The sequence below is a fragment of the Salmo trutta genome, chromosome 36 (assembly GCF_901001165.1).
Source record: "Salmo trutta chromosome 36, fSalTru1.1, whole genome shotgun sequence".
NCBI lineage: Eukaryota > Metazoa > Chordata > Actinopteri > Salmoniformes > Salmonidae > Salmo > Salmo trutta.
In genome coordinates this window covers 24,741,510-24,765,022 of record NC_042992.1, presented here as the reverse complement: position 1 = coordinate 24,765,022, position 23,513 = coordinate 24,741,510, and the positions used below count along the sequence as shown (strand labels likewise).

Here is a 23,513-nt window from a genome sequence, read left to right as displayed (position 1 = left end):
TTGTAAGAAATAACACATAAAAAAAAAATACTGCAAAGTTTCCTAAAAGCTAGAAGCACAGCAGCCCTGTCCGTCGGTGGCATTTTCCATTTTCCATCCAAAAACAATTATATTATTATATGTACCTCTAAACATTGTCTAGCTGTGGACAATCATAAAGGATATATGGATAAACTCTTTCACTCCCAAATTAAATCGTTTCAAATCAGAGCTGGTTCAATGGAAGCTATAATCGATAAATGTGTCTGTCGACTTGGAATATTTCTGTAATTGAACACAATGAATTAATTCAGAGGAATTGTGACATGCAAACAAATTTATTAAGAATCTTAAACACTGATTCAAAAAAGAAAACATTAAAGGACTATGAGGGTGTTCTATATTACTCTCCCGTCTCCCGAATGACTGTAGGTTTCATTTCAAACCAAGCCATCACCATTTAATAACTTTGTAATGAGTCTCAGATCTCTTCATATTCAGATATTTTAAGTTTTATTTTCTAAGGAAAGTCTGTTGCTTAGTAACTTTGCACCAGTCGAAGGACACTAATTGAATAATATAATAATGAGACATCTAAAGGTTCCATGTTTGACTGGAATAAGATATTACAGTGAGTAGTAACATGAGACAGAATTAACTTCTTAACCCTCCTGCTGTGTTCCAGTCGAATTGGACAGATTTACAAGTTCTCCCTGAAAAAATGTAGTTCATTTAATCTGATTGTCATAAGGTTGCATTACTTTGTTCACACAGGGCATCTGAACACACAAAACACATTTTGATGATTTTTATTACATTTTGGGTGTTTTATTTAACTGTTGTACGCCTGTGGTGTTCCCGGTCAAAAATGACCGGTCATTAGAAATGAATGGGTGAGACTACAATTAGTGTATAAAAATGAGTTCAGGCACATGCCCATTCATCAGATGGACACACTTCCTCTCCCAGACCTCCACATGCATGTGTGTTTGAGCACACACACACACCTTACTTCTTGGCTTCCATGGCAACCCCCACGGGAACCTTTCCCCAATGAAATCTTTCTCCCACGGGAACCACACCTGTTGGCATTCTCACAAACAATCGCAACTTTGTTTCAATAATATATAGAACTTTTTCGCAGCTCTGGTATATAAAGCTTTTTTGAGGCCTTGCTAACAATTCATTCTGTGGCAGCACAATGACCAAACGATATACTGTATGAGAGGCTCTTGATCATATCTTTGATCATGACACTGGTGAGGAGGAGAGAGGCCAGGAAACTGACAGTGAAGATGCATTAGAAGAGGAAGTGTCAGAAGTTGAAGAAAGAATATGATCCAGACCAAGAGACAACCGATGTGGAACAATCCAGTGATGAGGAAGAGGGCCCTGCTGAGGTTGTTGTTACATTCCAGTCAAAGAATGGGAATTTATCCTGGTCTTCATCCCCCCCTGAGAGGAGAGGTCGGCTGTCGGCTGAAAATGTTATCAGGATGACCCCAGGCCAACGAGATACGCCAAATCCCGGATTGATGACATAAAATCCTGCCACTATTTAACAATTTGAAATGGTTTCAAAACAAATGTCCTTGTTAAACTTTGACACAAAGTATTCTGTGATAAATAGCACAATATGTTTCATTTGAGTATTTGTTATAATCAAAATAATCCACATGTTATGCTTTTTTTTAATTCAAAAACTAGTTGTATGAGCTCCCATCAATGAGGCCTACAGGCCATAAATAGCAAATAGGAGATCAAAACTTGTAATGTTCACAAGAACTTAAGTTGATAAAAAGATCTAACACAACATTAGATGATAATATATGTATTATTATGGATTTATAATCAGCTATAATGGGGCGGTCATTTTGGACTGGGAACACATAACTAATGAACAGGAAACGAACACAACAGGAGGGTTAACTCCAGGCTAGGACTGGGACTTGAGTTGGACCACAGTCCAGAACTAAGAGACGCATCAGGTTTCGGTTTGAGAGACTAGGGAGTTATTGTTATCTTACAGGTTAGGTTACTAAAGGTGAGGGCTGGGAGTAAGGAGCGTTTGGAGTAGGGCTGACGAAAGGAAGCATATTCTCTCTATGTAGGCCAGACTTGTGACTAGGGCTGGATGTAAGAGGCTGTGCTTGTCAGGCTGGGGTATAAGAACTGGACTGATGAGGTACTTAGACCTGGGACTAAAGAGGAGTGACTGAGGCCTGGAGCATTTATACATACAGAGTAGAGCCAAGGACAGGAACAGTAGACTGCATAGGAATACTCCAGTCTCCTCAGTTGACCACTGCTAGCTCCAGCCTCAGCTGTACGTCAGACTAATTTGATCTGGCAGGAAAATATTGCTTATTGTGCATTATTGAAAGGATCATCAGTCTTATAGAGGCTCATCCTCCTCCTTGTACAGCTCACAGCGCCCAGGGCATTCATTATTACATCCGTTACCAGGACATTATATGCAAATGATCTCCACCTAGCTCCGGCACCCATATATCAATTACTGTGACAGATATAGAGATATATATATAGAGAGAGAGAGCGACAGAGAGAGACAGAGAGAGAGAGAGAAGGGGTGTATGGAAAGGACTGTCTGGAAATAGTCTGCACTTGTAGGGATGGAAAGAGGAGAGGAGGAGGAATAGACAGGAGAGAAGCAAGGAAGGAGAGCGTTGAATCCTCCTCTCATTCCTTGTGCTTACAGCTCAGACCAGTGTATGCTGACTCTATAGAACACTGATGCCCCACAGAGATCCCATAGCAATTTAAATCCTATATACTATTCCCTAATCCAGGATATTGTTAGGATATTGTTACCATAAACCATGCCCTGGCAGTCCATATAGATAATAACACTGCCTCGACACACAGCCAAAACCAATCAGAAACAAATAATACAGCCCCACAAGAAAATATAGAAAAGGAGAGAGGTGTGTGCGTGCCCACTTTGTGTGAACAAAAGAGAACTTTGTGTGAACAAAAGAGAGAGACTTTAGATTGCATATTTATTGTAAGAAAGTAACAGAGAGAGAGAGACAAAGACAGGGATAGAGAGATGTACAGAGAAAGAGAGTGAGAGAGAGAGCGAGCGAGCGAGATGAGAGAGAAAGGATCAGTCCAAGTTCCTCTGCCTCGAAGTAGTGTTGATAAAACAAGTCAGTGGGAGTAGCTAATAATACTGCAGTAGCATGACAGTATAAATAGGCAGTCTAGTCTACTAGGACCTATGTGTGCCCTTGAGTCCCTGGCAACGCATCGTGTGGGTAACACCAGGTATTAAAAGCTCAACTAGATGTTGAAGGGCATGACACAAAGCTAATAAAGAATGTAAATCCTTCTCTAAACGCCTTTCATAAACTAGAGAGGGCTTAAACAGGCTGCCATAATGATTGACCCTGTCATTGTTCAGTATAATGACTCAGGGGTGTGTGTGAGTGTGTGTGTTGGTGTGTGTGTGTGTACTCTGTAGTTGTTTAGCATAATGACTCAGGAGTTTCATCACGTCAGCAGGAGGATGAGGCTAAACTAGCGAGGAGACAATGTCACCGTTTGGAGCACACACATTTACATTTTAGTCATTTAGCAGACACTCTTATCCAGACAGACATACAGGAGCAATTAGGGTTAAGTGCCTTGCTCAAGGACACAGACATATTTTTCACATAGTCGACTCAGGGATTCAAACCAGCAACCTTTCGGTTACTTGCCCAAAGCTCTTAACCGCTAGGCTACCTGCCGCTCACACAGGCGCTTAATAATTAGCGATGATGAGCAGGCGTGTGGAGAGCAGTCACTCATACTCAGTATATCCAGAACTCTAACAGAGTACAAATCACGGTTTCTATGACAACAGCCCTATCTAAAAATGCCTCCTCTCCCTACTGTCAATCATAAGAGTATGAAAACATGAGTTGATGTCAGTTAAAACAGAAATGGACCCTCCCTGTTATGTGGTCTGAATCAGGCTTACTATACCACTGAGAGAACGCTGTTGCTTCCCCCTTAATGACAGTACCACACCGCTTCACAATAGCCTCCTTTCATAAGCCACTGTCATTAAAATAATTACAGTAAGGTTAATTATAGAGGACCTGGTCCCTCAATTATCTCAGTGTATCTAGTTACAGAATTCTAGGGATTGATCACAACCAGGGGGAAAAGAGAGACTATAAAAGAGACTCTGTTGACTCCTTTGGTAGATCATCCTGCTAAGGTTGTGAAGGCCTCACAGCAGAGAAGGTTAATCGACATAAACAACATTTTCTTAGGGTCCATTTTCGGTCACATTTTATCCCGAACTAAAGCCTACTGAAACAGTATAATATGTAACATTCTACCATCTGCCAACCTGCACACTGAATGATCTGATTACAGTGAATGGCGAGAGTGTGTTCTGTTCTTCAGAAGCAATGCAGAATCAGAGTCAGTCTCTGTTGCTAATCACTGAGCTTCGGCTCAGCAGGACAATAAGTCAATCAACTCCTGCAGTGTCCTCCACGTAAGCAATCAACCCATGCTGTGTCTTCCGTAGGATTGAAGAAGGAGACCAGGACGTTAGCCATGAAATCACAGGTAAGTGATTGAACAGAACATATTCTTTGTACCCCTTTTGTAATGGGAGAATGGGCCTGGTTCCTTTGCCATTTCAGGGTTGTGCTCATTAGGTATGAAACAGAGGTATCTTCGGAACTTGCCAAATAAGGAACACTTGAGAATGTTCATGGTTCAGGTCCAATTCCTAGATATCCAAGAGAGGCTGGGAGAGGTGAAAGCTTAGGGTACTAGCTTTGTTCTTTTGATATGATTAGACTTATTTCATTCATGCTTGCAGTTGACAAGACTGAATTATGCAGAATGCAGTTACATTTGTACAATCCTTAAAAAACACAAGATACTTCATTCAAAGAATGCTAGCTAACAAGAAATGACCGTTTATTTTCTCATTTTCTCCTACCCCTGATGGACACTGACCATTTTAGTTATTTGTTTCCAGTGTCTATCATTCAATGTGCTTTAGACAGATAAGAACTGAGCCTTCCTTTGAGTTCCACTTGACAATTTATCTTCACTTTCTAACAGGAAGAGGTCTCGACTCCCCAGCCATATCCATCTCTCACTCGACCTCAAATCTCCCAAAGTGTTTGGACTATGTCTAGGCCTCTAGTCTCTTTGCACACATTCCCTCTGTTTCTCCCTCCCTTCCCTCTTTTTTTCCGTCTCATTTCCATTTCTTCCCCTCTTCAGTTCATGCTCTGGTCCTAGTTTAATTAGGACTTACTGAAGCAGTCTAGATATACACAGACCAAAGACACAAGGTAAATGTCTTTGCCCAGCCTCGACTCTCCACAGAGTCTGATAAGCAGCAAGTAAAGCTCTGTCTTCTGTGAAATATCCTCTCCTCCGGAGATTCTGATCAAACTGACCAGTAAGACTCCCACTTCCTCTGAAAACAAAAACGATATGATTAATTAACTAAGCAATATTTTACCAGTAGTTTTTGGCACTACATGCTATACAAGGGGGAAAATATGGAAATAACAAGTAATAGCCTAATATCAAAAGATTTTACTCTTCAACCAGTGCTGGCACCAAACATCAAATATTCTCAAGCAGCAAAAAACGTACAATTCTCCCTAACATCCTAATACTGCTAATTAAATCCTGTTATTAGAACAAATTGTTTGTCCTTGTTAGGATTGGTAATTTCATCATTAAAGGTCCAACAACAACACCAGGAAAAAGAGATGCCTTTAGCGTAAATGCAATAGAATAACCTCTGAACACGGATGTTTGAGGATGCGTCCCATAATGGCACCCTATTCCCTTTTTGCGCACTACCCATAGGGTTCTGGTCAAAAGCAGTGCGCTATAAAGAGAAAAGGTTGCCATTTGGGACACACCTTTACTGCATCTATACTTCAAAGACAACATAGCGGTGGAACATGGGGATGCAAATGAGGCAAGGAGTCGTGTTATGTTCGAACAGGGAGTAAGAGCACTCTGGTAATGTGCCATTTAAATGCAAAGAGCCATTCTGCTACAGCTAGTTAGTTTTTGTACTCTCGAGTCAGTGATCATCAAAGCCGGTGAAGTGCAGGGAATGTCCTGCCTTCAAACTGCTACTATAGAGGTGGGGAGGGGGGAGAGAGGGCCCAGGTGACTTCACCCCGTGCTCGCCGTTGGAAGTCCTGCTAAGAGATGAGTGTCGCGTTTCATTTCAACTCTGAGAGGAAAGTTGTAAACAAAGATCCTCGCTAGCCTTGCTAGGCCCTCGCAAAACTTTGCTGAGTACTGTGTATGTTGGACGAGGGCTAGTGTGACTTCTGCCATATGGCAGAAACACACATACACGGCTTAGTCTAATAGAAGTCTTCACCTTATTGTGACACTGTAGCTTACTGCCACCATCACTGGTCTCACTCTCCACATATCATGTCAGAGGACAAAATGTCTGTCTTATCACTGTCCACATGTTAGGTATGGGTCCTGAATCACACACGATGATGCAATAGTCTTTCTATACCAAGATAACATGACAGTTTCCTGTCATTTCCTACATAAACATTTCAGGAGGCAATGGTGGCCCAATTCAATATGCATTGATTCTGTTTCTATGTTGTATTTTTTTATCCAAACAATTTATGCAAAAATCCTCAGTTTTAAAGGGTATGACGCCTCTAAAGAGAGGTATGGAGGGGACTGTAAGGTTCCCTATAGTCCACATCTGGAATCGCAGCTATACTCTCCCTCTCTTCCTTCCTCCCTCCCTCCAGTGTTTCCACACCATTGGTATTCTGGTGGTCTCTGGGTCTGTGATCTATATTATTGATCTGCTGCGGTGTCCGATAGATAAACTAAGCTGTTGTCTCAATAAGAGTCTCTTTAGCGGCTCTGGAGGAATTTAAACCCTTAGAAAGTTATTGGGTTAGAGATGTGCTTACCCAGTGGGTAAGTCTATAGATTGTTTATGCGGCGGAATGGTGCATAAAGCATCAACATGTTCCCTTGGTTTTATGTTGATATATTTCAAGAGAAATACAAAGATATTTTCATGAAATATAACAACCAGGATTGGGATTGACTTTTCTCACAGAGAAAACATAGAAAACATCACTAGATCATTTTATGGGCTAGTGAGTAACGCCAGGAAATGGCCGTAATGAATGACGTACACGGATTTTTGAATGACGTGCATTAATTGTCAAGTTCAAGTTGACATTGAAATGGATGCCCACTGTTACACACAGAAAATGTATAAATAAATTCACTCTCACAAAGCAGCTTGAATAATTGTCTAAAAGATTGTCTGTTTATGAAGTGATCTTAGCCTGTGTGCTGTGGGTTTGATAGCTACTGCCTCAAGTAGTCCAAACAATAGGTACTTAGCATGGAAAACCCTCAACAGAGTAGTGCATTTCATATAGTCTTTATTTCTCATCCCTGAGAGAGAGTGTCTGTGATGATGAATAAAGACATGACTGAAGCAGTCCACTTCAACGTTTAAAAGACACACACGCACACACTCCACTTCAATCCCACATTTACCCCATCTGAAGACCTCCTCTAACAGATGAAAGATAGAAAATGAGGGGGAAAAAGGAAGCTAAAAAGGTTTCTGCTACTGGCCCCAGAGGAACACCAGGAAGTGTAATCAGCAGTGTGACCCAATCAGCAGTGACCCATGGCCAATCAGCCAATCCCAGAGAGGAAGTTCATTAACTAACCCTGTTTTGCCTCCGGAGCGGAAAGATGTGTGTGTGTGTGTGTGTGCCCAGAACAGCGGAACAAGTGTTTGATAACACAGCAGATGCATTATGCAGAATCCGGATGCTCTGCAGGGCCCTTTTCCTGCACACGCACACACCCATGAACAGCAGTCACAGTTCACCTGTGTTAGTGAATATCCCGTCAATACATGCGGCGCCCGTACATGGACAGTTTCTCTGAGGCTTGGAGAAGCTCACACACCATTTCCCTCAATGGTGGCAGGAAGCTTTAAATAAACATGCAGGTTGTATGTGTGTGCAGCAAATATGGGCACGGAATAAGGCTTGGGTTCCCAGAGTGTGTGTGTGTTTGTAAAAAGGCTATTTTAGGGTTAGGGGTTAGATTTAGGGTTACAATTAGGGTTAGGGAAAATAGGATTTTGAATGGGAATCAATTGCTTGGTCCCCACAAGATAATAAAGTGTGTGTGTGTGTGTGTGTGTGTGTGTGTGTGTGTGTGTGTGTGTGTGTGTGTGTGTGTGTGTGTGTGTGTGTGTGTGTGTGTGTGTGTGTGTGTGTGGAACGAGGCTTGGCCCCCTGCTGGAGCATGACTAACTTACCTACCTAGAAAAACAGTGATAAAGCACATGCAGAGAGACCACCTGGCGGTGTGGGGATGATGGAAACAGACTCTGAGCTAATGGAAATGCTGGGCCTGTTTTACTTCCCTCCTGTTTCATACACAGCAGGCTGCTGAGGGGAGGACGGCTCATTATAATGGTTGGAATGGAGTGAATGGAATGGTATCAAACACATGAAAACCATTTAATCCATTCCAGCCATTACTATGAGCCCGTCCTCCCCAATGAACGTTCCACCAACCCCCTGTGGTTTCAAAACCTAGATAGCATACTAACTTAGGCTCAAATCAACACAACAACTGATAGCATACTAACTTAGGCTCAAAACAAAAGTTCTGTGAAGATTGCATTTGGACAATGGGATAGAGTTTTTGGGACCCTTTGCTGAAATGTACATCAGAAATGATGTTCATTAGATGAAGATGAAGACCTAGGGTTACAAACTACATTGGAACCGTGTTGAGATTTACCTCGTAGCAGGTCTGGGGTGCTGTGTGGCCAATTGTATGTCCTCATCAGCTGCCAGTCAAAGTCGTCCTCCTGTCCCTGCTTGTACTCACACAGTCCAGGGTCAGAGTCTTCGTCAAAGGTACAGCCAGCTGTAGAGGGGAAATGGTGGTTAGAAGGCATCAATAGTGAATAAATAAACCAACTTACAACTCAAACAGCCGTTGTGGGTCAAAGTCTATTCCCCTGCTCTTCAAGCAAAAAGAACATGCATAAATACATTTTAAAAATATATATATTTCTGAGTTTGTCTGTTTTTGTTTGAGAACCACTTTTTTTTAAGGCATCAATGAAATGACAAAGAAAATCCATACCTCATATCTTTTCTTTGTTCTTTGGGAAGCGCAAGAGAAATTTACTCTCAAAGACTTAGAATAAATAATGAGCTTTATTAGAGGGACAACAGCAGCAGCACTGCCACTATGGGCACTCAGGACCAAACTCATACATCATCACAGGCAGACTATAAATGCCTACATAAAAAACTTTACACTCGTCCCTAAAAGCTTTATTTTCTGTCCAAATAACATTTAATAGTTGTAATCTAGGTGGCATTGCAGCATGGCGACAGGGTCTGGCTGAGTATACCTCTCCGGTCCTTCTGTCCATTTCCCCCTGGGGAATCTATGGTCTGCATTCCAAATGGCACCATATTCCCTACAGTATATTGTGCACTACCTTTGACCAGGGCCCATAAGGCACTATATAGGGAATAGGGTTCCATTTGAGACAGAGCCATGGTCATTTTGCCCCATTAGCCCTTTGGTGTGAAAATAGCAGGCCAGCTACAGGTCACTGAGATAGGGCTGGGATGACAGGCGGGGGTGGTGGTGCCAGGGTAGGGAGGTAGTGGCACTAGCACACATCTGATGAGGATGGGGGGGAGGGTGTGTGTTTGGGAGGGGGGGGGGCTCTCAACCAGACAGGGAGTCAAGGTGACCTTTACCACCCTGTCAAGCTCATCATCCCAGTTCATAGTACCCTCTCTCAGCTCTCATCACACCAACCACAGGCTTTAAAGCCAACAGCTACACAAAAACCCAGAACAAGATGGTCCTAAATGAAAGACAATCGCTAAATGCTGCATATCTCCTATGTCAAAATGGACCATACATAACATAACATGATACACTGTACACAGGGAAGTTTGTTGATAAGGTGAATAGACTAAAGTAGTACTACTCAGGTTGCTATGGTACCAGTGGAGAGCCACAGTTTTGGCCCTTGGATTGAGTTGGACTGGACCAGTGAGAGTAGCAGGAGTGGACCCCTGGTGGTGGGTGGGCAAGCAGAAGAAATGCATATTCACTTCACATAAAGTCCAGTTTACTTCCACAGGCACAGTACCCTGTTGCACGCACGCGCACACACACACACACACACACACACACACACACACACACACACCTGTCAAAGCTCTCCATTAACTCAAATAGCCCTGGTGTGGAAGGCAGGCCAAACGGCCTTTACTTTAACTCCAACAGTCCACAGTTTAGTGTATATCCCAGGACCCTCTGGGCTAAGTGATCATATTAATCCTTAGCAGGAGCAGAGCACTGAACAGGACTCGTGTTAAAGAGTCACTGACTCCATGCCAGGCTCTGCTTAAAAGCATCCCACCTGGCTGGCCGGAAAACAAACACACACACACGCCCGTCGCCCACTGTTCTCTTTTGTGTTTTGTTTGGGAAATCCATCTGTTTTCTTTCTTAATGTAGACTAACTTTTCTCCTGTTTGAAACAGCAGGCAGAAGGCATTCCCTTTGCAATAAACCACCAAGACACTTTTTCTTCTTTTCTTCAGGGCTAGACGTGTCAGCTAATTTGCGGACTACTTTCCACTTTTCCTTCCTGCTGACTAAGTAGCATCAACCCCCCTTTTTCCTCATCCCCTTCTCCCATAGTCTGATCTTCTCCTCATCTCCTCTTCCCTCCACCTCCTGAAGCGAGCTGTGTGTTTCCGGTTGTGTAAGCAGATCACAGATTAAATTGCCTGTTCGTGTCTGAGGGCTGGCTGTTGTGCAAGCTATCCACTGAGTAGAGGAGAGAAGAGAGGACACTAGGTGAAAAGGGCCATTATCAGGGGATATCTTTATGCATTCGGAAAGTATTCAGACTCCTTCAATTCAGACCCCTTCAATACAGCCTTATTCTAAAATGGATGACAAATGTTTTATCCTCATAAATCTACACACAATACTCCATAATGACAAAGTGAAAATAGGTTTTTAGACATTTTTACAAATGTATTAAAAGTAAAACACAGAAATACCTTATTTACATACAGTACCAGTCAAAAGTTGACACACCTACTCATTCAAGGGTTTTTCTTTATTTTACTATTTTCTACACTGTAGAATAATAGCAAAGACATCAAAACTATGAACTAACACATATAGAATCATGTAGCAACCAAAAAAAGAGAGATTGTTCAAAGTAGCCACCCTTTATCTTGATGACAGCTTTGCACACTGTTGGCATTCTCTCAACCAGCTTCACCTGGAATGTTTTTCCAACGGTCTTGAAGGAGTTTCCACATATGCTGAGCACTTGTTGGCTGCTTATCCTTCTTTCTGCGGTCCAACTCAACCCAAACCATCTCAATTTGGTTGAGGTCGGGTGATTGTGGAGGCCAGGTCATCTGATACATCACTCTCCTTCTTGGAGGTGTGTCTTGGGTCATTGTCCTGTAGAAAAACAAATGATAGTCCCACTAAGCCCAAACCAGATGGGATGGCGTATCACTGTAGAATGCTGTGGTAGCCATGCTGGTTATGTGTGCCTTGAATTCTAAATAAATCACAGATAGTGTCACCAGCAAAGCACCCCACATCATCACACCTCCTCCTCCATGCTTCACGGTGGGAACCACACATGCGGAGATCATCCGTTCACCTACTCTGCATCTTACCAAAATCTCAAATTTGGACTCATCAGACCAAAAGGACAGATTTCCACCGGTCTAATGTCCATGTTCGTGTTTCTTGGCCCAAGCAAGTTTCTTCTTCTTATTTGTGTCCTTTAGTAGTGGTTTCTTTTCAGGATTTTCGACCATGAAGGCTTGGTTCACGCAGTCTCCTCTGAACAGTTGATGTTGAGATGTGTCGTTACTTGAACTGTGAAGCATGTATTTGGACTGCAATTTCTGAGGCTGGTAACTGTAATGAACCTATCCTCTGCAGCAGAGGTAACTCTGGGTCTTCCTTTCCTGTGGCGGTCCTCATGAGAGCCAGTTTCATCATAGCGCTTGATGGTTTTTGCAACTGTGCTTGAAGAAACTTTCAAAGTTCTTGAAATGTTTCTTACTGACAGACCTTCATGTCTTAAAGTAATGATGGACTGTCATTTCTCTTTGCTTATTTGAGCTGTCCTTGCCATAATATGGACTTGGTCTTTTACCAAATAGGGCTATCTTCTGTATACCACCCCTACCTTGTCACAACACAACTGATTGAAGAAATTCTACAAATTAACTTTTAACATGGCACACCTGTTAATTGTTAATCGGATGCCCCATCCGATTAACAATTAACAGGTGTGCCATGTTAAAAGTGTGTCTTCTGATCCCTCCTGTCTCAGCCTCCAGTATTTATGCTGCAGTAGTTTATGTGTCGGGGGGCTAGGGTCAGTCTGTTACATCTGGAGTATTTCTCTTGTCTTATCCGGTGTCCTGTGTGAATTTAAATATGCTCTCTCTAATTCTCTCTTTCTCTCTTTCTTTCTTTCTCTCGGAGGACCTGAGCCCTAGGACCATGCCTCAGGACTACCTGGCATGATGACTCCTTGCTGTCCCCAGTCCACCTGGCCGTGCTGCTGCTCCAGTTTCAACTGTTCTGCCTGCGGCTATGGAACCCTGACCTGTTCACCGGACGTGCCTGTTGCACCCTCGACAACTACTATGATTATTATTATTTGACCATGCTGGTCATTTATGAACATTTTAACAGCTTGACCATGTTCTGTTATAATATCCACCCAGCACAGCCAGAAGAGGACTGGCCACCCCTCATAGCCTGGTTCCTCTCTAGGTTTCTTCCTAGGTTTTTGGCCTTTCTAGGGAGTTTTTCCTAGGGAGTTTTTCCTAGCCACCGTGCTTCTTTCACATGCATTGCTTGCTGTTTGGGGTTTTAGGCTGGGTTTCTGTACAGCACTTTGAGAAATCAGCTGATGTACGAAGGGCTATATAAATACATTTGATTTGATTTGATTTTGATTTGAATTGAAATGCATTCCAGGTGACAACCTCATAAAGCTGGTTGAGAGAATGCCAAGACTGCGCAAAACTGTCATCAAGGCAAAGGGTGGCTACTTTGAAGAATCTTAAATATAAAATATACTTTGATTTGTTTAACACTTTTTTGGTTACAACATGATTCCATATGTGTTATTTCATAGTTTGTCTTCACTATTATTCTACTATGTAGAAAATAGTAAAAATAAAGGGAAACCCTAGAATGAGTAGGTGTGTCCAAACTTTTGACTGTTACTGTAAGTATTCAAACCATTTGCTATGAGACTCGAAATTGAGCTCAGATGCATCCCGTTTCCATTGATCATCCTTGATGTTTCTACAACTTGATTGAGTCCAACTGTGAAAAATTCAATTGATTGGACATAATTTGGAAAGGCACACCTGTCTATATAAGGACCCACATTTGACAGTGCATGTCAGAGCAAATACAAAGCCATGAGGTCGAAGGAGTTGTTCGTAGAGCTCCGAGACAGGATTATGTTGAGGCACGGATCTGAGGAAGGATACCAAAACATTTCAGCAGCCTTGAAGGTCCACAAGAACACAGTGGCCTCCATCATTCTTAAATGGAAGAAGTTTGGAACAACCAAGACTCTTCCTAGAGCTGGCCGCCCAGACAAACTGAGCAATCAAGAACCCAATGATCACTCTGACAGAGCTCCAGAATTCCTCTGTGGAAATGGGAGAACCTTCCAGAAGGACAACCATCTCTGCAGCACTCCACCAAATCAGGCCTTTATGGTAGAGTGGCCATACGGAAGCCACTCCTCAGTAAAAGGCCCATGAAAGGCAGGTTGGAGGTTACTAAAAGGTACCTAAAGGGCTCTCAGACCAGGACAAACAAGATTCTCTGGTCTGATGAAACCAAGATTGAACTCTTTGGCCTGAATGCCAATTGTCACATCTGGAGGATACCAGGCACCGCACATCACCTGGCCAATACCATCCCTATGGTGAAGCATGGTGGTGGCAGCATCATGGTGGAGTGATGTTTAACAGCGGCAGGAACTGAGAGATTAGTCATAATCGAGGGAAAGATAAATGGAGCAAACTACAGAGAGATCCTTGATAAAAAAACCTGCTCCAGAGTGCTCAGGACTTCAGACTGGAGCAAAGGTTCACATTCCAACAGGACGACCCTAAGCACACAGTCAAGTCAACACAGGAAGGGCTTCAGGACAAGTCTCTCAATGTCCTTGAGCGGCCCAGCCAGAGCCTGGACTTAAAATCCGATCGAACATCTCTGGAGAGACCGTAAAATAGCTGTGCAGCGATGCTGCCCATCCAACCTGACAGAGCTTGAGAATATCTGCAGAGATGAATGCGAGAAACTCCCCAAATACCAGTGTGCAAAGCTCGTAGCGTCATACCTAAGAAGACTCAAGGCTGTAATAGCTGCAAGTGGTGCTTCAACAAAGTACTGAGTTAAGGGTCTGAATACTCATCTAAATGTGATATCTGTTTTTTATTTTTAATAAATGTGTGAAAATGTTTAAAAAAACTGTTTTTGCTTTGTCATTATGGGGTATTGTGTGAAGATGAGAAAAAAATACACGAATTAATACATTTTAGAATAAGGTTGTAACGTAGGAAAATGTGGAAAAAATGAAAGGGTCTGAATACTTTCCAAATGCACTGTACGTGTTTCCAGATATCTGAAATGTTCTTAGATATAAGGAACAGACATGCCCCAGATACCCATGTCCTTTATTTCATATACAGAGCTAAAATATTCTCCGTAATGGGACAGTTTCTATACAGTATGCATCCAATCCGGACCTCAGAAATCTCCCTCCCACCATATGAGTCCAGGGAGATATCTGGGGTGAGATTCATTTAAGACACACACCTGATGCACATGCACCTAGAATATCCTAACGGTTGACATATCTAAGCCTTTATACTTTGGCATGAACGAATCCAAATATTTTCTGAAAAGTATCATATCTGTAGTCATTACCTGATCATTTAAGTATCATTATAAAAAACTAAATTCGAAAGCTAACCTTAGACGATATGAAATATTCATCCTCGTATGTCTGATCAAAAATGGGCTAAAACCTACTCATAAAATGTCAAATAATTTGACCTATTCGGGTGCTGAAAATCATTGTGCTTCTTCAGATAAAGGTGACATATCTGAGCATACATTTGCACTATATTCAGTGGTAGGCACAAGACATGGAAAGGCAAACATCGTAATATTTAATCAAGGTTGCTATTTCCAAAGCACTGCTCTATTTCTTTATTTTTTAAATGCAGCAGAGCAAATCCAGAGCTCCAATCACAACACGTTTTCTGTAAAGATGCAAACGTAAGCCAATCTTTGCTAAAAATGTATTTTATTTATTTATTTAACAGAAAATAAAACTTGCACCACCGCAATAGCCCTGCGTGCCATGTTTGTTATGGACGATGGGTGCAGATTGGGTCGTCAGCAGCGGCCTCTTGCACTCCAGACCCATCGTGGTAGTAGTGTTGGTCTGTGATCTACTCCAAATTGTCAACACATAAATCTAGCTAGCTAGCCCTACTGGCTGATGGCCAAATTAACCAACATCCTTGATTCCAGTTACTAAGATAAATAAAACATCGCAAATTAGCGTTAACTTCTTTGAGGTATTTTCACTTCTTTGTTTTTCTGGTTGTCAATTCGAGCACACAGTGTTTAATTTACACAGTAATTTGATTTGTGGCGCCAAAATGCAATAATGACAGTTGGAACTCCACAGCACAAAATACGTGATTATTGTTGCTAGGCTACCAGTGCTTTTAGCTTGCGGTTTTGTGCACCTTTATCCAGAGGGAATACAGAAATTATAAATACTGTCTGAAAGAATGACATGGCTTTAATATTTGTCAAATGATTATATCCTCAAAACTTAAATAAGCATCAGAAATGTTCCTTATTTATTATATCAAAATGCATATCAAGATCCTAATATGGACCTCAGTCAAGAGCATATGCATTGTAAAAAAAAAAAAAGACAGAAAATAAGATGTCCACGTAGGCCTATCTCAGGATATCTAATAAGTAAATATCTGTCCGTACAATGTATGATATCTGGAGGGAATCCCAAAAATAATTGGACATTAAATAAAAATATGGATTTCATATTTATCAAATTATTGTGAATGTGCTAAAAACTCATAAATGCATCAGAAATCGTCCTCATTTTCAGCATATCAAAAAGCATATCAAGGTCTGGATATGGACATCAGCCAAGAAAAGCATATCTGGAATCAATATAGCTTCATGTCTTGAATTTGCTGAGCCATCACAGATATGTGATGGATACAGTCAGTATTTGTCAACATGAAGAGAGAAAATAGGATGTCACATACAGTATCTCAGGATACTGAATGAGTTCATATGCGGCCATAGGAAATGTCCATGTGTGATATTCGGAGTAATCCCAATATCATATATGTCTAAAAGACATCTGGATTCAGAATTTGTCAGGATATCCATTGGAAATGGTCTGTATTCTCTAGAATATCAAAAACGTATCATGTGAAGATATCCCCTGATATGGAACCTTTTCGCCCAGTGGGAGAGGAGAAGTTGAGATGAAGAGGAGGAAGGGCTTAGCCTTATACAAAGTTTATCCTCGCTTGGATTCAGGAAGTAAATGTCACCATCATCAGATACGTTCCACTGATTTCCCTCATTAAGATTCATCCTTCCATTGCTCCTCTACTTCACACACACACACAAGCACACACACCAACACACACACCAACACACACACCAACACACACACCAACACACACACCAACACACACACCAACACACACACACAAGCACACACACCAACACACACACCAACACACACACCAACACACACACCAACACACACACCAACACACACACCAACACACACACCAACACACACACAAGCACACACACCAACACACACACCAACACACACACCAACACACACACCAACACACACACCAACACACACACACAAGCACACACACCAACACACACACCAACACACACACCAACACACACACCAACACACACACACAAGCACACACACCAACACACACACACACCTCTCAGTGCCCAAATGAGCTTCTCAGGCAAGGGGAGGCCTAGCCCATGTAATTATAAAAGTAATGTACATTAATTTGTGTGTATCTAGGGTGTGTGTGCATGAGTGCGTAATTCAATTTGGTATTTTATTAGGATCCCCATTAGCCCATTACAAAAGCAGCAGCTACTCCTCCTGGGGTCCACACAAAACATGACAAAATACAGAACATCAATAGACAAGAACATCAAGGACAGAACTACATAAATTGTTTTTAAAGGCAAACGTAGCCTACATATCAATGCATACACACAAACTATCTAGGTCAAATAGGGGAGAGGAGCTGTTAATCATTCACATGAACAAAATTAGAAACTGTCATTTCCTCAAAAAATGTACGGTGGAAAGGCTTGTAAGAATGAATAAATGATAAATGTGTGTTTACTAAGAACAACAAAAACAGACCAGACGCAGAGCACTTTCTGACGTTTAAACTGTCCAGAGACAACACAGGAACCAAAGTGCCATTCTCTTTCCATGTAGCAGCTGTTAGTCTTTAGCTAACTGCTTTTAATTGCTGAGATGGCACACCGCCACACGCATGCACACACACACACACACACACACACACACACACACAGATCAGGCTCCAGAGCAACTTGTGGTGTTGTAGACATACAGATAGAATACATTAAATGACACAACGATGGGGCTATCTTTTACATTGGAGGAAAGGGCCCTGCCATGCCAGATAGGGCTTTTTTGTATTATATGCTAGCCAGGTCCTAGCTGTCCTCCTCCTGTAATACTGTTTCACCTACTATAGCTTCCTTCCTCTTTCTTCTATTATATAAAACACTAAATCCTGAACCCCCCCCCCCACAAACACACACACACACACAGTTTCCTGCCAACAGTTTATAATCCTGTTAAAATAACTCTTTTAAAAAACTTTATTAAAGAGAGAAAGCCTCTGAAGTTGAATCCCATCAAACCAGGAAGTTTTGAGTAGAGGGGATAAAATGGGCTGTGTTTGTAAGCCATTTAAAAAGATGCTCGGGCCATTGACTGGGCTAATATCTTATACTGGGAGGCTTTGAGTTTAACTCCAGCCCATTAGTAGTCTTTAAAAGGGATCGAAGTCATGTACTGGGCTGGGTGTGTGTGTGTGTGTGTGTGTGTGTGTGTGTGTGTGTGTGTGTGTGTGTGTGTGGAGACTGTAATTCTCCCTAGTGGAGCATTCTGTCTGTTTGCCAGTTGGCAAAAAGGCCACAGAGAGAGATACAGTCCCTTGCAAAAGTATCCATACCCCTTTAATTGTAACTTTTTGTCAACAATGAACACAAAATACTATGTAATGTCAAAGTGTAACTTTTTTTACATTAAAATAAATGAAATACCTAAAATATAGCCATAGCGTATACATGTTAGAAAACACATTGGCAGCGATTACAGCTGTTAGTCTTCTTGGGAAAGTCTCCAAGAGCTTTACACACCTGGATTGTCCAATATTAGCCCATTTTTCTAGCCCATTATAATTCTTCATGCTCTGTGAAGATGTTGGGGATCATGGCTAGACCACAAGTGTTGACATAGATTTTCTACATTTTTGTTCAAGACACATTTTTCATTTCATTTATTGTCATCACCCCATAGGACATTAGGTCACACCGATGGACAACACACATTATGCAGAACATAATTAAGGACACCTTCAGAAGTTTCTGACCACTGTAAAAATGCTACTAAACATCAGTTCTAAACATCAGTAATGGATCCGTATTAAAGGATTTGAAGTGTACTCATTCCAATTACAGGGATTCAAAAGAGTCCTGTATTGTTATATTTTTAATCACTACCTCAATGAATCAGGAGTGGATAATATGTGTGAATGCTGCCTTCCTTGGATGTGGTAGCCGTTTCTCAGGCTCCCTCTCCAGAATCAAACCCTGATTCTCCATTACACGTGGTCTCCATGGTCAGCACCAAAACTACCATCGAAAGTCGATAGGGCAGACATTCGAAGGGTCACCCAAGAGCACCCTGTATGGGGGTTTTGGGTCTGATAAATGTGCGTGTCCCTGACGTTCAGCACTTGTTGGCATATCTTAGCTCTAGAATTGTCACAGTTATCCAAGTAACGTTGGAGTGATCAAAGGAACCATAACTGACCTAATGAGCCATTCGCAGTTTCACTGTACAGGCCTTGTGTATTTGGACTGCATTACTTAATTTTTAGGACAAGAATATGGCAGAATCGACCAGGTAGAAACAGTCTCCAAAAGAGGCACGGCTGATGTGGGGCCCTCCAATCACGTATGCCAATTGGTCAGGAGGAGGGACAAAGGGGATGGATGGTCTAACGCAGGGAAAGCTTACAATCTGTTTAGGCCATTTGCTCCAGCCATGTCTTCTGTCCTTCCTCGTTGTAAGATAACCCTCCCCAGCACAATGGAGGCTGAAAGGATTCGTCATTGGACTTCAGATCCTCAAAAAGTTATACAGCTGCACCATTGAGAGCATCTTGACTGGCTGCACCACCACGTGGTATGGCAACTGCTTGGCATCTGACCGCAAGGCACTACAGAAGGTCGTGCGTACAGCCCAGTGCATCACTGGGGCCGAGCTCACTGCCATCCAGGACCACAATACTAGGAGGTGTCAAAGGATGGCCATAGAAATGGTCACCCAAGTCATAGACTGCTCTCTATCTCTGCTACATCATAGCAAGCGGTACCGATGCAGCAAGTGTGGAACCAACAGGACGCTGAACAGCTTCTACCCCCAAGCCATAAGCCCGCTAAATAGTTTGTCCGGGTATCTATTGGTTAACTATTTAACTGCATTGACCATTTCGCACAAACTACTTTGACTCATCACATACTGTTTATTGTCACAGATGGCGACGAAGAACATGGCTGACGTTTTACATTCGCCCAACCAATTGTGCTATTTTGTTATTTTTTTGCGTATCTTATTTTTTTACTTATTGTGTACATAACGTTGCTGCTACCGTCTCTTATGACCGAAAATAACTTCTGGACATCAGAAAAGCGATTACTCACCGCGGACTGGAAGAAACTTTTTCCTTTAACAAGTTTGACGAGAAGGATATCCTGCTTTCACTGGAACAGGCCCAGATTCAAGCCTTTAGCTTGAAGAAAAGACGCTGGAAAAGGGGCCGAGGATTGGGCATCTGTCTGAGAATCTGGAGGCGAGCAAGTAAATTCCCACTGCCTTCCATTCTTCTTGCTAACATGCAATCATTGGAAAATTAAATTGATGTCCTACAATTAAGATTATCCTACCATTGGGACATTAAAAAACTGTAACATCTTATGTTTCACAGAAACGTGGCTGAACGAAGATACAGACAATATAGAGCCAGTGGGATTTTCCATGCACCGGCAGAACAGAGACGCTACTGTCACGTTCGTTGGAATAATGATCGGACCAAGGCGCAGCGTGAGTAGCGTATTATTCATAGCTGTCTACTTACCACCACAAAATGAAGCTGGCACTAAGACCGCTCTCAACCAACTCTATAAGGCCATAAGCAAAGAAGAAAATGCTCACCCAGAAGCGGCGCTCCTAGTGGCCGGGGACTTTAATGCAGGCAAACTTAAATCAGTTTTACCAAATGTTTACCAGCATGTCACATGTGCAAGGGGGAAAATAAATCCTAGACCACCTTTACGCCACACACAGAGATGCATACAAAGTTCTCCCCCGCCCTCCATTTGGCAAATCTGACCATACTTCTATCCTCCTGATTCCTGCTTTCAAGCACAGACTGGAATATGTTCCGGGATTCATCCAATTGCATTGAGGAATACACCACCTCAGTCATCGGCTTCATCAAAAAGTGCATCGATGACGTCGTCCCCACAGTGACTGCACGTACATATCCCAACCAGAAACCATGGATTACAGGCAATGTCTGCATTGAGCTAAAGGCTAGAGCTGCCGCTTTCAAGGAGCAGGAGACTAATCCGGACGCTTATAAGAAACCTCGCTATCCCCTCAGACGAACCATCAAACAAGCAAAACGTCAATACAGGATTAAGATTGAATCCTACTACACCGACTCTGACACTTGTCGGATGTGTCAGGGCTTGAAAACTATAACGGACTACAAAGGGAAACCCAGACGTGAGCTGCCCAGTGACGCGAGCCTACCAGACAAGCTAAATGCCTTTTATGCTCGCTTCGAGGCAAGCAACACTGAAGCATGCACGAGAGCACCAGCTGTTCTGCATGACTGTGTGATAACGCTCTCGGTAGCTGATGTGAACAAAACCTTTAAACAGGTCAACATTCACAAAGCCGCTGGTCCAGACGGATAACCAGGACGTGTACTCAAACCATGCGCAGACCAACTGTCAAGTGTCTTCACTGACATTTTCAACCTCCCCCTGACCGAGTCTGTAATACCAACATGTTTCAAGCAGACCACCATAGTCCCTGTGCCCAAGGAAGCGAAGGTAACCTGCCTAAATGATTACCGCCCCGTGGCACTCACGTTGGTAGCCATAAAGTGCTTTGAAAGGCTGGTCATGGCTCACATGAACAGCATCCTCCCGGACACCCTAGACCCACTCCAATTCGCATACCACCCCAACAGATCCACAGATGACGCAATCTCAATCACACTCCACACTGCCCTTTCTCACCTGGACAAAAGGAACACCTATGTGAGAATGCTGTTCATTGACTCTAGATCAGCATTCAACACCATAGTGCCCACGAAGCTCATTACTAAGCTAAGGACTTTGGGACTGAACACCCTCTGCAACTGGATCCTGGACTTTCTGACGGGCCACCCTCAGGTGGTAAGACTAGGCAACAACACGTCTGCCACGCTGATCCTTAACACTGGGGCCCCTCAGGGGTGTGTACTTAGTCCCCTCCTGTATTCCCTGTTCACCCACGACTGCATGGCCAAACACGACTCCAACACCATCATTAAGTTTGCTGACGACACAACAGTGGTAGGCCTGATCGCCGACAACGATGAGACGGCCTGTAGGGAGGAGGTCAGAGAACTGGCAGTGTGGTGCAAGGACAACAACCTCTCCCTCAATGTGAGCAAGACAAAGGAGCTGATCGTGGACTACAGGAAAAGCCGGGCAGAACAGGCCCCCATTAACATCAACGGGGCTGTAGTGGAGCGGGTCGAGAGTTTCGAGTTCCTTGATGTCCACATCACCAACGAACTATCATGGTCCAAACATACCGTAGACAGTCGTGAAGAGGGCACAACAAAACCTTTTCCCCCTCAGGAGACTGAAAAGATTTGGCGTGGGTCCCCAGATCCTCAAAAAGTTCTACAGCTGCACCATTGAGAGCATCCTGACCGGTTGCATCACCACCTGGTATGGCAACTGCTCGGCATCTGACCGTAAGGCGCTACAGAGGGTAGTGCGAACGGCCCAGTACATCACTGGGGCCAAACTTCCTGCCATCCAAGACCTATATAATATAGTCACTTCTCCCCCACCTACATGTACAGATTATCTCAACTAGCCTGTACCCCCGCACACTGACTCGGTACCGGTGCCCCATGCATATAGCCTTGGTATTGTTATTCTTATTGTGTTTCTTTTTATTTTAGTCTACTTAGTAAATATTTTTTTCTTGAACTGCACTGTTGGTTTGTAAGTAAGCATTTCACGGTAAAGTCTACACTTGTTGTATTCGGCGCACGTGACAAATAAAGTTTGATTTGATTTATTATCTATCCTGTTGCGTAGTCACTTCATCCTTACCTATATGTACATATATACCTCATACTCCTGAACATCAACTCGGTACTGGTACTCTGTGGTTATAGCCAAGTTATTGTTACTCAATGTGTATTTATTCCTTGTGTTATTATTTTGGTATTTTTTCCTCACTGTATTGTTAGAAAGGGCCCGTAAGTAAGTATTTCACTATTAGTCTACACCTGTTGTTTACAAAGCATGTGGCAAATAAAATTTGATTTGATGCCCTAATGCTGGCTCGTTGTTTAATCACAAAATTGTGTCACACCAAGTGGACATTGCTTTTAGGGACAAAATGCAATTAACCAGAACTATTTGGAAATATCATGAATAGACTTGGGGACTAGTGTTTTTTTAAATAAACTTCTGTGTTATAACTAAAAGAGTAGGTGAAAGGAATATTCATAATTTTTTTAATTCATTCATTAAGTTCAAAGTTCCACAATCTTACCTGGGACCGTCACACCATTGGACAATTGTCACATTTGGTTCAAAAAGCTTTTGTGTTTATATCAACATTTTTGCCAATTTGTTATATGACAATCTCTGTGCCATCACAGACAAAAAAGGGTGTCACGTCAACTACCTACATAGAGAAAGGAAAGGTA

The 23,513-nt window shown here is 42.5% G+C and overlaps 1 protein-coding gene across 12 annotated transcripts in view; it reads right to left on the bottom strand.

Moving 5' to 3' along the window:
• The window catches only part of LOC115175712 (receptor-type tyrosine-protein phosphatase U), a 326,202-nt gene that overhangs the window by 187,775 nt on the left and 114,914 nt on the right, over positions 1 to 23,513 (bottom strand). For all 12 annotated transcript variants that reach the window (XM_029735166.1, XM_029735170.1, XM_029735167.1 and 9 more), the window contains exon 2: positions 8,812 to 8,940. In XM_029735166.1, the coding sequence (XP_029591026.1) occupies positions 8,812 to 8,940 (129 nt within the window). The remainder of the gene's footprint in view (positions 1 to 8,811; positions 8,941 to 23,513) is intronic.